At 41.9% G+C, this 16,307-nt stretch overlaps 1 protein-coding gene across 1 annotated transcript in view; it reads right to left on the bottom strand.

The window, feature by feature from the left end:
- Positions 1-881: 881 nt before the first annotated feature.
- The window catches only part of cdh5 (cadherin 5), a gene marked incomplete at its 5' end in the record, with an annotated part of 106,027 nt that continues 90,601 nt past the window's right edge, over positions 882-16,307 (bottom strand). The window contains 2 exons of the mRNA XM_079559328.1: positions 882-2,008; positions 7,776-7,908. Coding sequence (XP_079415454.1) covers positions 1,621-2,008; positions 7,776-7,908 — 521 coding nt within the window. The 3' untranslated portion in view covers positions 882-1,620. The remainder of the gene's footprint in view (positions 2,009-7,775; positions 7,909-16,307) is intronic.

The following is a 16,307-nucleotide window of genomic DNA, read 5'->3' as shown; positions in this document are numbered from 1 at the left end:
AGATAGAGGCAAACTATTTTAAACTGTTGCCGTGCCGACCATGTTATGTCAATGGGAGATGACTAATGGAACATTACCTCTATCTAAGTCACTTCCTGTCAGTAGCTTGATAATTCAAATAAAGATAACTTTCCATTTAAGGCACACTGCGTAACATTTTGGACTATACTGTTGCCATCAGTGCAAAACATGCTCCTAATGACTGGCTTGACACAGAAAATGCTATTACTGCAGTGAGTAATCAAAGAATGGATTTGGATGAGAACCTAACCTGTTTAAATCTGAAATTCTGCTGACTTTAGTCGACATCTCCATGGAAACGAGCTAGAGACGTGCCCACTCCCGGTAAAGTTACAGCCATGTCTTAGGAGAGCTGAGCCGCTCACAGCAAAATCACATGTTTGTTTGAAGTATTTTTCAATGCTGAAAATATCTGTCATAAAATAAAAGCTTGTATTTCAATTTTATCTTTTGGGTAAAATTTTACGTGGTGTAGCTTTAAAATTGCTGCTTCACTGAAATAAAAATGATGATTCCTACTTAAAACTGATGTTATCCTTCTAAATAACTAAGCTGTCCCAACCCCGCAACCAAGCTCCAAGAGAGGGGGAAAATACGCTAAGCTAGTTTCCCGGCCCAAAACGGGAGACTCGATAGCTATGCTAACCTGCCACCCAGGCTACTGCAGGTGTCAGTTCTTGCCAGGCTAGTATTTCACCTACAAACTATTGTTGAATAAGCTGATCATTTTTCGTATTATTTTATCAGACTCAGAAGATAAACATTGAAAGAAACGTTCCCAAAGAAAAGCCCGCGACCCACTAAAAACAGTTCTGCGACCTACTAGTTGAGAACTTCTGAGTCTGGAAGGTTTTGCATGCGTGATATCGTTAGGTCTTTGTGCTTCAGAAAGACTTATTTTTGTCAAAGAACTGGTCACTCCTCCATTTGTTGGTCTTAAATGTAAATGTACTAAATGTGGTCGCAGACGGCAATAATTTCCTTTTGATATCCCAGAATCATTCGTTCGATTTTCTCCACTTCTGCCAACTGTCACTGCCATGTCAAACCGAAACTGCCGACACCGTGAATATTAACACAAGGCCAGCGGTGGAACAAGAGTCTAATTTTCCAAGATGGACACTGATTGCCTCCAGAAGCACGCACACACACACCCACACACACACACAAAAACCATCCAAGGTACAGTAAAAAATAATTGCCTTATAGTATCTCTTCACTTGTGGAACAGAAATATATGAAAAGACGCCATAGCAAGTGTCACACCTTTCATCTTCCCGCCCGTCAGCAGACGCTTTGTGCTCGCTCCCGTTGTCGAATGTCTTGATGTTACTTGTCAACATCCAACAAGAGGACGGAGAGAGCCTTCAGAACCTAATCAGGACCCTTTGATTCAGCCGGATGCCGCTTGCTTTTGTGCGGCGCTCTAATTGGGTAAGAAAAAACTAAACACGAGGGACACGACGAACTAACGAACTCGCTCGACTTCCGCCAATCCGCAATCTCTCTGCAGTTGAAATCCTATGGCTCATTGTTATTGTTACCAGTTTTTTCTTTTTTTTTAATGGATTTTTTTGTTTTCTCAATGCGTGCGAAAATTCAGTACTGGTGGTAGTACTCGTGCGCGTTCACTCCGTACAGCTCCGCCAGGGTTCGGAAGCGAGGCCCCCAATCGTTGAGGAAATCGTAATCCAAGTTCGAACCGCTGGAGGAGCTGTCCAGGGAGCTGAGGCTACCGGCGAGCGACTCGGGGCCCTCGTAGCCGTAGATGTGCAGGGTGTCGTAAGGGAAGCCGTCCCGGTCGTGGTCGGCTTCGAACTTCTTGTCCTCGATCATGGCGGCCATGTCCCCCTTGCAGGCGGAGGGCTGGCGGTGGTGGTGGTGGGGCTTTTGGACCATGGCGTAGAGGGAGGGGTGCGGGGCGTGCTCCGGGTGGCGGAGCAGAGAGCCGTCGTTGCAGGCCGAGGTGAGGATGGAGACGTCGTAGCTGCAAAACAAAACAAAACGACGTAAATGTATTGATCTCAAACGGCTTTTTCACCTTTTTTTGCGCTCCCCATGAGAACAAAGTTGGTAATTGATTAATTACAGACAAGGCTGTAGGAACCCAGGGTGCTGAGGGTGTTGCAGCTCCCCCTGGTGGACAGTTTACGCATTACAGAAAATATGAATAAAGGTTGGCAATCTCGTCTCTCAGCACACCTAAACAAAATCGGTCCCCTAGAGCTCCGATTGGAGAGCAGTAACGTAAATAGTAAGTAAGTAAGTAAGTAAGTAAGTAAATTGACTAATAAATAATACTGTATGGATCTACACTTTCCTTGAGCGGCATTTTTGATGAGAACTTACAATACTTTGTACTCCATACATTTCTATACAAGTTCTGAAGTAAAACGTATATGCATGTGTTTTGTTCAATTCAAAATCCTCACGATGCACACGCCAGAACAGTAGGTGGCGCTGTTTTAATGTACTGCCAACGCCAGAAACGTACGACAAGGAAAAAGGTTTGTCCCTGTTGTGTTACCGTACTGGTGGTGAATTCAGTTTCTGAAGCTGCACAGTTTGGAAGAATTTGCAGAATTTGGAAGGACTTTAAGAATGAGTTTGGCATGAGTTTGGGCACAACAAACAATTAATCGACTTTGTCTTTCATTGTTTGTAAACTGAGCAACTTTTACTTACAGTATATTGAAGTAATATTTGACCTGAAGTATCTGAACTTTGAAATGGAATCAAGAACTTTTGCAGCGAAGTTCTGGTGGATGTTATCGACTCTCGCTGCTTTGTGGTGCTAAAAACAGCGCAATAAAAGCGTCTCGTGATCGAGTGGGATTTCAGGATCTACCTCATGACCTCCACCTGAACCGAGCACATTTTCTCCTGTTTGGCTTTACCCAAATCTAAAAGCTCCTTAATAAATCGTCAAGAAGAAAAAAAAGTAACAAAGAAGAAATGAATAAGAATGTCAAAAAAGTGACGACAACACAGCAACAATGCAAGGAAAAAGATAATAGAACATACAGTATTTGTTTTTTGTTTTTTTTGCTTTCGGAGGCAAATAGTAACGGCACAATCAAATACTACCCTGAACAAGAGGCTAATCGTTCTCTGACTTTGGCTCAAACTTCTCTAAAAAGTTGAGAGCGACGCTAGTTTTGCTTTCATGCTTTTGTTTTTGTAAAAGCAGCCGTTTGGTTTTGCCAAGAAAGAAAGGGTCGACGAGAGAGTCTTCTGCGTAGGCAGTTTATTCTGCATCCAATTCTGCGCTGCCCTTGAAAATCAAACACAAATCAACAAACGTAGATGCATTCTTTGTGTAGAATGACAGAAAATAAAATTGAATTCATCAATAGACTGACTCGTTTGATAGCGCACTGCTTACGAGGCTATTACAGGTGCTTTCTGCTCACAAGTGATAAGGCGTAACGGCGGCTTGTGTTTACACTTTCCAAACGCTCATTCTACCTCTACAAATTTGCTTTCACCGGGAACGCCGCCCACAATGAAGGATAATGGACTTTATTCTGATGGTTCTGAATGGGAAGGTGTTTTTAAAGGTGATGCCTGTCGGATGCGCTTTTTGTGGTTTGCAGTTAAATAAAAAGGCTCAAACACAGATGCCATTCTTAAGACGGCACTACCACCAATAAGGACTCGACTGGGGCCATTTGTTAGTAGGAAGTAGGGAAGTTTCTTCATGTTTATTTCCTTGGTTTTAGTCATGGGATCTGCTAGCCTTAAGTGTGGGCGTTGCTATGCTTTCTGAGTGCATATTTTCTGAAACATCTTCAGACTTACACACCCAGTGGTTAAAGTGGACTTTGGGAACTGGGTATAGATACAGAAGACTTTTCATATTACTTTTAATTGCTTTATTTTCATTCATTAGTTTGTCATTTGACAGAATAACACTTTTGTTTGTACTCCCTGAATGTTGTGCGTAGCAGGTGAAATACAACATGGTTCTCCCCAAGGAAATGTTTTAACTAAATAGATAGAATTTGGTGCAATCTGTGATACATATGTGATAATAGTTTGCTGATTATTTGCAAATAATTCAATTTCTAACAGAAAGACTTCAATTGGGTACCATCAAGTTTGTCCAAATTGCTGCTTGCTCCGTTGTCATTGCTATAAATAGGCGGCACGGTAGCGCAGTGGTTAGCGCCTCCGCTTCACAGCTAGAAGGGTTCGATTCCCACCAGGACGGGGCCTTTCTGTGTGGAGTTTGTATGTTCTCCCTGTGTCTGCGTAGGTTTCCTCCGGGTACTCCGGTTTCCCCTACCACTAAAAACATGTACAATAGATGAATCACACATGTGCAGGTGTATAGCTGTGTTTTGAAAGCAGACACAGAATACTCAGGAAGGATTGTTTATCTGATGTAAATGTAAAAGTAATGTCTCCCTGTAACATCATGAAATGCAAATGTAATACATGAACAAGGGGGAGGCACTAAAAAGCTTCTTGCTTCAGTCCCCTTGATTGTGAAATTTGGAGAGAAAAAAAAAGTTAACTGCTCAAAAAAACTAAACTACTACTACTATTGTACTTATTTATTGTTTTTTGTAAACTCAATCAAAAATCCTGTATGTGTTTCCCATGGGTCCCCTCAGTCCCTCCTAAATTAAATTGTAAAACCATAAACATAAGGCCGATTTCTGTGAAATAAAAAGTGGGCAAAAGCGAAGCGTAGACTCCGTTTCTGGATAAGTGTATGTCTGTAGAGTTCATGATTCATGATAAAAGCTGTTATATTGAGGTGCATTAAACCTGCAGCCTCTTCAAAGCGACCACAGAGAGTGGACTGTGCAGCTGCCCACTCTTCTTCTGATTGTTCCCCCAGAAGAAGAGGGGGATGGTGATCGTCAGACGTGATTATTTATTTTGTCACTACCCAAGGTGGGGGAAACCAGTCCCACTTTAACCCTTGCACAAGAAAAAATGTATGTAACATCATATACTGCCTCAAACTGACAACCAGGAAACTATATCTTCACAGTTTGGGCACATACATATTTCATTACTAACTGATTTGGTCCAGATTTGGTCTTTCCATAAGGAATATCTTTGCCTCCAGCTAATACATCATCATGACAGCCGAAATGTACGACTGAAATGCAGGATTATGTTTGGTTTTCGGCTCTGATTGAGATTAGATGAAACTTTAATGCATCGTTTTGCATGAAGCGGGTCAGCACACTGCGCTGTAAATAAATATGTTGAAGCTGAACACACTTACAGACTGTAGATTTAGCACAAGTGGAACGCAGAAGATCAAAAAGCCTCGTCATTAGTATTCAAGGGCACAACATGCAGTAGCCACTTCTCTGTTTTTCTATAATGGCCTTCAGAAACAAACAGATAAAACTGCCAGTGAAAGAGCCTGTATCTTGCTGAACGGACTTTTGAGCTGATAATCACGTTCTGTTGTTGTTCCCTCAAATCAAACTTAGAGTAGTGCTTGTTTCATTTTAAAGCTGTAGTTTACACGGACATAGTCTTCGGAGGAATGCACTACTCACGGACTCTCTGCATCTGCTATGAGGTGTCAACAGAACTCTCTGCAGTTCGCGCCTTTGTCCAGCAAACAGCTAAAATACGCAGCGATACCACGCGGCCAGCACTTCCCGTGTATTTTACATGTGAGAGCCGCTCCTTTTCTCCCTCTCTCACTGCAAAAGTAGATCTGAGAGCCTGGGGTTTGAGATTTTGTCTCTCAAAAACAGGATTTTTATCAAAAGATGGGCTAAATATAGACTATATTACAGAGAGAACAGCACGGCCGAAACGGTGCACAGCTTTTTCACCTGCGGCAAGACCTGTGGCCGACTCTGTGGACTCTTTTGAAAAGGAGCTTTTGTTTAGGAAAGCTTCTGACTGATGGGGTTTTTCACTCTTGTTATTTTGTTGGTATTCATTAACCTGTTATCTGCCATCTTAGGGTTAGAAATGATGCATATCCAAATCACAAACTGTATTTACAGGAGAGCTTGCAGTCATAGTGTGATGCCACATTTGAAAGCCAAGACCTTCTAGTTTCTAAAAATATGTGTATGATCTGTGGGAGGGAAACACTGCCTACCTCACATATGCCATCCCTAACCATAACCATAACCCTTACCCAGGGGTACTCAAACTTTTTTCTCTGGGGGCCACATTGCAACTACAACACAGAATTGTATGACCCAGACCAAAAGGGCTCACTGTGAAGTAGAGATCACTAGCCTGGCACAGTCATCCCCACTACTATATCCACAAGATCAACACTTGATTCCAGCCACATATTTGTTTAGCTGTAGTGGTTTCCAAAGTATTCACACTTTGTTTTAATTTGAAAAACTACAGGGATTCCATTTATTTTTATTTTCAATTATTATACGGCTCTTCACAACGTAAGTAGAACACTCCATTGATTTGAATGGGATTTTCCAACGTTCTACCGGTCATTATTTTTTGATAGAGGACCTCTGGGAAAAATAATGACCGCTGCCAAGAGCAACGGAATTCGTGCTTGTAATACAGGTCTTTCATATCGCTCCGCACGTACGTAGTAGCAGACACTATCTCTGTCCCCGTCACTGTGAGAGAAGTTGGGGGAATCGCTCGTGAACTTAACGTGAGTCCGACTTTCAACTTACCCAGAGATTCACCACCAGTCCTTAAATAAACCTTTCGGCCTTCATAAAAGTGTACAAAGTTTATGTTGTGCGTGTTCAGTTGGCAAATGGCCGTATAATAAGCGGGATAATGTATAGGCTTCGCGTCGGGGTCCGGTTCGCCCTGTCGGTACTTATTTTCCCAATAATGACCAGCGTTCTATACATCATCTCTTACATAAAACATCATTGCGCAATGTGACCAAAGTAATAACTGTTGTATTGTTTTACTTGTACTTGTAGTCATTATTCATTTACTCCACACTCTGTGGTGTAACTGCTTCATTTACCACGTGGCAATAATGTGTTGTTTACATCCTGATCTCTTATGTCAGTGCCCCTGCTGGACAAGTGTGGAATTTTTATTTATTTATTTAAGTTGCCCCCTAGTGACTGGAATGAGTATACTGGTTATTTAGTTAAAAAGTCACAGGAATGGGCTAGAGACTTCCTTTTCAGGTCGGGGGCCGGGTTAAATCATCTCGTTGTTTGAGGACCCCCTGCCCTAGCCCCTGACCCTTTACTTACTTGTACTTGCTTATAAACCCGCTCAATGCTGGCAACCCTGTTCTGAGGCGGCTCTGGTGCTTTCTAAAATAAAACTAAATCTTAACAAATGATTTACAAAAACCTATTTTACTGAATATAAATGAGAGAATCCAGAAAACATGATCATTTGGCAATCGTGAGTTCAGCCAATACGTGGCCGGTTCCCTTCAGGCCGAGCGGCTGAGAGATGATTCCACCTCCTCCCGAGTTTTGCATCTGATAATAACGTAGAATGGTTTTGCTGCAGTGTAAACAGCCCGCTAACAAGGTTCTTTGTTCTAACCGTGCCAAAAAAGCTGTGAAATGGTCGCGGCAAATCTGACATTTTTTCATTATTCCTGAGCCGCGTAGGTTTTGACGGTCACGGACTGAATGGGTAATAAGGTGATAGTGAAAAAGTTTAATGGAAAACGTTTCACTTGAGCGGCTTAATTGAAAATCGAGTCAAAATTGCCGTCACGCTGCCAGCGATAAGGTGATGGGGAAGGGGTAAAATTCCAAACTTTTGAGATTCCTCTGCCCTCGTGTGCAGCGGCGACTGACCCGTTGGTGTCCATCTCGCCGCCGCCCTCCTCGTCGTAGGTGACCAGCTGCTCGTGGATCTCGCCGCTGTGCTTCAGGCTGGACAAGTGCTCCTTCTGGTAGCGCTTCCTCATGACGAACAGGATCACGATCACTGCAACAACAGACCAAAGACATGAGATTGGAGGAGAAATATTGACTTGAAAGAGCAATAAATAAGAATAGGTAAAAAGTCATCGAAATAATGAATAAGGAAGGAAGTGTGAAAACACATTTGAAGCTTCTGTTGCTTAAGCATTCATGAGCTTTTTTAACTGGACCACATTGCTAATTCTTAATTCATTACAATGAGAATTCAAAGTAGCCCTTGATTTTTAGCTTGTCAAAATTCAGCGAATGCCAAAATACTACTGCTGCACTATTAAAGGGGGAATATAATGTATTAATTGTATAACTCGTTTTCATTGTTGTATGTCCAGCATTAAAATTGCATATGTTCTTCCTATTACGCAGCCCTAGTTCAAAATACAAACTAGGTCTCATCTACCAAGGCCGTGCAGAGACCCAGAGAGAGGGAAGTGCCACGACATTTCTCTGAATTAGTGAGTGTAACAGTTGGAAACAATAGAGATTTTCAAATTTAAAACACTGGGGTGAGCTCAATGGCCGCTGGCTGCTCTGCTTCATGCCCACGACACTAGAGGCCGCCATTCCTGTAGTACCTCCATATTGGTGCTAGTCCCCCATTGAAAAGCATTGGACTTTAGACACGTTAAAAACAACTTTATCGCCTGGTTTCTATTTTTTAAACACTAGACTAGGCTAGATATTCCTCCTGTGATAACGCTGGGTTAGTCACAATTTAAGAAACCAGGCTGGTTTTCGTAATAAGAATTTTAGAAATCTCGTACTTAATGAGGGTCGGACTGTTAGCATTGGAGCAGCGCGAGCTACACATCACGCTAGGGCCAAGTCTACAGTGAAGATCGCGCCCGTATGCCCTTTTTAGGAACATGCTTCGTCAGAGCTGGGGAGGGGGAGTCTGTAAATCCGCCATGACTTCCCCCTCGAGCGTGGTCATTATGGTAAACGGGGAGGAGTGAGCAGAAGACATCCATTATATTTACAGTCTATGGGTGAGCTGTACACTCTGTAAATGTACACATTACAGAATGTGCCTCGGTACTGCTGTGCATTTCTGTTGTTGTCGAGTGTTAACCATCTCTGACCCTCTGAAGAGGAGACATGGACATTACTTCTTTGGGATTACCATGGCAACGTCCTATCTTGAGTTTTATCATAGCCCTGTGAGCGTCTGGTCAGGTGGTAGAATGAAAGTTCCTTGGGCACTTCGGTCACCTTTCCTCCACTGGTGTATGAATGAGTGAGGGGTTCCTTGCTGTAAAGTGCTTTGAGTGCCTAGCGTAGGTGTAAAAGCACTATATATAGTATTAACTTATATATAAGTTAATACCATTTACCAAGTTCCTGTTGCTTTTCTAGCCATCACCCCACTGCAATAACAAAACATAACAAGTACAGTCACATACATCTGTCCATCCAGATTGCCCTCACTTTTAATACAATACAATATTGTATTAAAAGTGGAAACAATAGGAAAAGAAAAAGTAAAAGAAGAAAGGTTGAGTGTTGGGTTTAATACATTGTTTGGACATTCAGAAATAATTATACAAAGACGTTTTCAAAGAAGTAATTGATCTAAGTTCTATTAGCAAATGATTCCAGTAAAACATGATGACCTAAAAGAAACCATATGTTGTGTTAAATATGTAGGGTAATCACATCAAATGAGAGAGGCTTCAAATAGACTACAACAACAATGTGTTCAGTGATATTCCCAGAAGGCGTAGATGACACTTATGAACACAATACACTGTAGTTTGGCTGCAGATATGAAATCTGCAATCATGTCTCGTTCTGGGGATGAAATATTCCAGGTCGGTTGGTATATTGTTTATTACCACTGTTGCTATTAAATGTTACAATGTACTAACAATCTGTCACTTATGGTAACGCCACCAGGATTTATCTCTCTACTTTCAGCTGCTGATGTGTTAGCGTTGCTGTGAATATGATGCTAATCAGTTTGAGTCTGTGGTTTGCTGGAGAGGATGTGATGGTGAAGGTCACTGTAGTGTTAATGGGGGTGGGATTAAATACGTTTTTCTTCTTCCCACTCCCTTTCAGGCACTTCCTTTCAACCTCTTAAAGCCTTAAAGGGACTATACGGAGTTTAAAAATGTTAAAACTAAGTATTTTCATGCCCCTACATGTTCCAGCCATGTCCGAATGTGTAGAATGAGCTCAGACCTGTTCACCACAACTGCCTCTAAAATCCTGCACTGTCACTCAAAAGGTTCTTACTTCGGGTCTGAAGTGCCGTCATGCACGAGCTTAATATAGAACCCACAGTTACACGTATGACCTGAGGTGGCAGTAGTGAGTATAAAATGACCAACTTGCATCTAGTCCCTTTAAACAAGCACATTTTGTCCAGTTCGTTTTTACCCAGGTCTAAAAGCTTCTTAACTGGATAGTTTGGCCAGTGTAACACCTAATTTGAAAGCTAAGACCTGCAAAACTTTTATGTTGTGTTGTGGCCGTGTTTTTATCACTGTTTAGTTGAGCTTCCGTAGTTTTTTTGTCGTGATTATGTCACTTTTGTGTGGCTTTTTGGTTTTGCATTTTGGTCACTTTTTTGTGCCATTTTTGTCGCTCTACGTTAAGTGGTGACATCACAGCTCGACTTCCGGGTCCACAGATGTGCGAGAAACTACAAAAAAGTCTTAAATACCACAATCAATATTTCTGAAACTCAACAGAGAGTTACTGAGCATACTTATTTATCAGGCCCATTAGCCAAATATGCTGATCCTACTGCTATTAAAGTAATATTTACCAAAATCACTACATCTGGGTTAGCGGAGATAAATGCTAACAGCGCAGCAGCTACGCTAACCCCGGAAGTAGTGACTTTAGCAAATATTACTTTTTTAGCAGTAGGTTTTTGGCTAATGAGTCTGTGAAATAAGTAGGTTCAGTAAGTCTCGGCTGAGTTTCAGAAATATTGATGGTTGTTTTTAAGAGTTATATATGTTTTTTTTCCCGCACATTTGGCGGTATGCTAGGCCTCGGAAGCGGAAGTCGTGACGTCACACTGAACAAACGTCTTATGTGGCTCTTATGTTGCTTTTTCCTCACTCTTCTTCTGTCTTCTGTCGCTTTTTGATTGTATTATTGTTGCTTTTACGTCATGTTTTTGTCTCTCTCTTTTTTTTGTTTTTCAGGTGCGTTTTCATCCTCGTTTCCGTCGCTATTTTGACACTTTTAGATCTGCTTAATGGCAAACTGGAAAAAAGAACGTGTTAGGAAAGTTAGTAGTGAGTTTGGACCACGGCTAACTATTGAAAGTTCACATCTTTCATCATAAGGAAAAGAAAAAAAAATCAGGCCTTTCATTTTGAAGTGAGGCTGCAAAGCCACATCCCAACAATTACCAAAGTCTCCTAAGGCGAGGAGCCGAGCAATATGCGGCAACGTAAATCTCCGATATGAAAAATGGGAGAAAATTATCTGCGCCATTTTGCCCCCGAGGCCTTTCTTTTTTTTTTTTTTTACAAATACCTCACACAGCTCCGCGGCGCTGAAGGAAAAGAACAATCCCGTCTATAACCGGAGCTGCCGAGGTGGAGGGAGAGCAGGTGGAGAGGAAGCCAGAGAGGTTAGCCGGTGCCGGGGCCAAACAAACAAAGCGCGAGCGCGGAAACAGGATAATCAACGCGGAGGCTCCTCGGGGCGCCGCCTCGAGCTCCAGGGGTCCTCTTCTATAGAACAACTTCACCGAGACAACTTTTCTCCATCTGCTGCACGCCGGAGAGAGGGAGAGAGATTCCCCGGTGTTGCGGCGGAGAGACGTCTATCAGATGAAGATTATTAATGGGCATACGGAGAGCTCGGTAATGCGTGGGAGAACACAGACCGTGACGCAGATTGGTTTTAAAATATCGGCTTATTGTTTATGGTTGGCCCATCTGGGTTTGATTAAAGATCCAATTTAAGTCGCTTCATCAGGAATCAGGGTTTACACAGGCAGCAGCGCGTCAACTTTAATGCCGTTTCCGTGCCAACTGCTAGATGTTTAATGCCGCATATGCAAATAATATGCCCGTGTTCCTGCTCTCAACATTGGCAAACATTCCGACAAATGAATTCACCAGGGGGAAGCTTTTAAACTCAAAAGGAAAACAACCGAAAACCTTAGTAAATAATTGTGTGCAATGTGTTTGGGAGCATCATTTATGTATTCAGCCAAATTAGTCAAACAATGTTCTTATTTTCCAAGGGATTTAGATTTAACAGCAGTTTGAGTCCAATTTAATGTTTTTTTAATGGCATTTAAAGCTGCATTATGCAACTTTTTATGTGAAAAAAAAGAGTTAATATCCGTACGTATTTGACCTTGTAGTGACCCAGCGGCTGTATGGCGCCTTTACTTTCGATCATGGTGGTCCAGGATCAATTGTTTTGTAGGCTTTCTGGTGAGAGGCTCCGTCAGCTGTGGAAAACTTCCAAACGATTGATCCTGGAGCATCCTAGAGACCACTGTGATGGAAAGTAAAGGCACCATGCTGACCACTCATACAGCCACTTTTTTCCTCACATGAAAAGTTGCATAATGCAGCTTTAAGGCCTGAACTTTGCCACAGTTCATTTAATGACTGAATGCTTTTTAACCTTTTTAACCACCTTAATCCAGTCCGGTATTAAAAGCTTCTTGACTAGAGCTTACAGCCAATAGGCCAGTGTAACGCATTTGAAAGCCTACTTCATTTGAAAGCTTAGGCCTACAAAAGTGATCTAAAGTGATCTTTTTCTTTGTTGCCCAGCCCTGTTGTCGTCACTTTTTTCACGTTCTTTTTCATCTCAATTTTGCTCCTTTTTTTATTGCGTTTTCGTCATGTTTTTGCCACATTTTTGTTTCTTTTTGTCGCACTTTCATCCTCGCTATTTTTGACGCTTTTTGTCCAAGAGACTTTTAGATTTGGGTAAAGCGAAAACAGGAGAAAATATGCTTGGTTCAGAGGTTAATAGCTTGCAAAAACCGATACCACTTTTTCTAAAACCTATATGAGTACAAGTACTTTGATTTAAGTACTTACCGATACCAAATACCGATACGAGTACAAGGCATTTTCTTCAACAGACTTTGTGAAGTGAATAGACGGTTTAAAGACTGACTTTTTTCACAGCAGTTAAGTAAAGTATGCAACATTTTTAAGAGAAGTTATATCAGAAATGAACAGATGCCATTTTATTTATTTTTCATTCAATTTTATTTTTTATTTTTATTGCACTGTCCATCATAGACAGAACAGCTCATGTCCAAAACCTCCTCAGTGCCTGTGCTTTATTCATTTATGCATTTTTACTTAACAATAGTATTGAGATGATACTTATTATTGCAGCTAAAGGGTCTCTTTTCGCCTTTACTTCAGCTCCGTGTGGATTTTCTCATGTGTTTATAGCAACTTAGCGAGTATGTACAGCATTTTCATTGTTTTGCTGCAGCTCATTTTCGCTCAACGTGGACATGCTGTATGTCTTTAATTTTGTATTTTCTGAGGACTTTTTAGTCGCTGGGTTAGTTTTTCAGATGAATAAGCCCCTGGGCATAAAACGGCGTAAGAATCGCCAAAACTGTTAGCCACGAGTTAGCGGCTAGTTAGCAACATTAGCAACATTAGCCTGTATCTTATAAACACTGCAGACTCCACACTCAACATTTAGCTCTGTTTAAATCCAGCACAGACTCTAATTTGGGGAGTGTTGTCTGTAATAAAGTCAGCTCTGTGTGGAAAATTGTATTTTGTTGCTATTTTCTCTCTTCAGTGGCGCTGCGTCCTGTAGGAGCTCCGGCCACACGTCCAGTGGTATCGGTTTCTGGCATCGGGACCTCAATAATGAGTACGAGTATGAGTACAAGCATGTGGTATCGGCCCGATACTGGTATCAGTGTCGGTGCATCCCTACTTTTCTCTATTGACAAGAGAATGCCATTGACTGCAACAAACACTAACTGATGAAACTTTGGAGTCTGTATGAGCTACTAAAGTGGAAATGTTGTTGCAAGAATGTAAAGAGCCCTAAAGTTTTGTAACGTTTGAGCGTGTACATTTTGCCCGTCTTCTGCTGCGGCTGTTTCCCAGAAAGGAAATGCCCATATTCGGATTACAGCGTCATCTCGTTCACCTTTCGCGATACTCGTTGATACCAACAATGCCATTATTTGTAAATGAAAACGCGTGGGAAGTCGGAGTCGCTTCCTGGAATATCTCCGGCGTCAATGTCATAAGAAATGAAAACTAGTAAAATAATCTCAAACGACCACAGCGTGAAAAATCAGCTTTAAGTGAAAAAAATCCAGCTGTTTCAATTGATTGGACTTACAGGGCAAATGAAACTATATGCTGGAACATTTACAAAGCAGTTAACAGCTCAAAAGGAGTTGACTGGAGGAAGCAATTTCCTGCGTGGTGAGTGGGTCATTTATCAAGACATACGGAGAGCTTAACACACGGGTAAAATATAGACTTCAACTGACAAGACGCTGATATCTACTTATTGGTCCATCTGGCTTCCATTATGAGGTTTTATTTAGACACATGCACCTCCCCGAAGCTTCCACGCTGAAAGTGTGTCCAGCAGGTTTATACGTTCCTGCATTTCGAGACTCTTAGTTCAAACAGGCTTAGTGCGGTTGCTTTGTGCGACTGATACTTCTTCCCAAAACAAAATGGTTTAAAAGAGTTTTGCGGTTGGATCAAGTAAAAAAAAAAAAAAGAGCGGCTAATGCCTGTGTTGAAACGATGGCCACGTTCCGACTGAAACATATTTGGATTTAGGGTCGGGTCAGGTTTCAGCGAGGTTGGGCTGCTGCACGAAAGAACATGGCGCATGATAAACATGCCCAACGAGTCTGCAGACCATCTCAAAGAAAATGACGACACCAAAAGAGATATAGCACATGTTTTGATCACTTTTTAAAAAAAACTGCCACGTTAGTATAAATCTTCCTGCCAAAACAGACAAATAGTGAGTGGAAATGTCTTCGTAATGGAAGAAGGGATGCGCTACCCAAATGCCAAAACAGCTTGTATGGTGCAAACATGATTGACAAGGGCACTTTCGCAGATCAGGAAAACCAAAACACGCAGCTGACAGATGTAGTATCAAAGCTGGGAAGGATAAAAAGTGCTTTAATAAAAGACAAAATCACTTGATAGCCATCTGTTGCGCCGCATCGGACTGACTAATGGTGGTCGCTTCCCCATCGCATTGCTTAAACACTGGATTCATGCTTTCCAATGAGGATGGATATCGCAGCAAACAGGAGACATGGTTTTGCCAGGTTTGGTTCCCGGATTGTGTGTAGTGCCTTACATCGCGGAGTGTGTCCTGTTCAGACACACATGTTTACTTTCACCATTTTGCAAACAGTCTCACAAACTGCGATGGTACACAAGAACCACAGTGGATGGGTGAGGTTTGAACCAGAGACTCTCTCATTGGTGGGTGAAATCTTAACCCACTGCGCCGATATCTTCCAAAAATATTTAATAAAATTTGCTCTCTGACTTTGATCCGTCCATTCAACACAACTTTGACAATCTTGACTTTTTCTCGTTAGTACCTACTTCTTAATATTACTTTGAGCTGGAAGTTTTTAGCCTATTGTGCATGTTTTAGCGTGAAGTTGGGTCACACAGGAGAGCATATGAGCCCCACGCAGAAAGGCCACACCTGAACAGTCATTTGGACCAGAGACTTTCTTACGATGAAGCGAGAGTGTTTGCGACTTTGCCACTGACACCAATAGTTTCTTCTTATGACCGTTTACATTTCCCGGCTGAACAAAACGAACCGATACGAGCCAGCTCAGCATTTGGCCCAACAAAATATCAGTGTCCGAACTGATTCTTTGATAAGGATAGAGGAAGTGCTTAGGACTTGGGAATCATGAAACAAAGAAACTTTTTTTCCCCATTTTTATTCAAACAGCAAAGTTTCACAATCTCTTTTTCAGTGGGCGCCATCACTCCAGAGGTGACCCTATTGTACATGTAATTAGTCTTATAGGAAATCAGTGCACCAACGCAGACACAGGGAGAACATGCGAACTCCAGACAGAAAGGTTCATGATCAAACCGAGGACCTTTGCGCTAACTTTTGCGCCAACATTCATTTATTTATGTGATTGTTTCACAAAAATGTGTTTTGAGAAGGTCAATTCTTTTAAAGGAACGGGTCACCGTTTTTCCATTCTGAGATATGTTCTTACCTGAGCTTAGACGAGTTGATGCGTACCTGTCTGGTCTTTGTGTGTGCGCTCTGTCACACAAAATGATCAAAGATGTTGTTAGCATTTGGCCTTTCCCAATGTATTCCTATAGCTCCAAACGGGTTGACGTTAGAAGCAACCCCGCTCTTCCACGGGCACAAAGACCAGACAGGTACGTATCAACTCGTCTAAGC

The sequence above is a fragment of the Gobius niger genome, assembly GCF_951799975.1.
Source record: "Gobius niger genome assembly, chromosome: 7".
Lineage (NCBI taxonomy): Eukaryota > Metazoa > Chordata > Actinopteri > Gobiiformes > Gobiidae > Gobius > Gobius niger.
The sequence above is the reverse complement of the archived record's forward strand: the minus strand, read 5'-3'. Positions and strand labels throughout refer to the sequence as shown.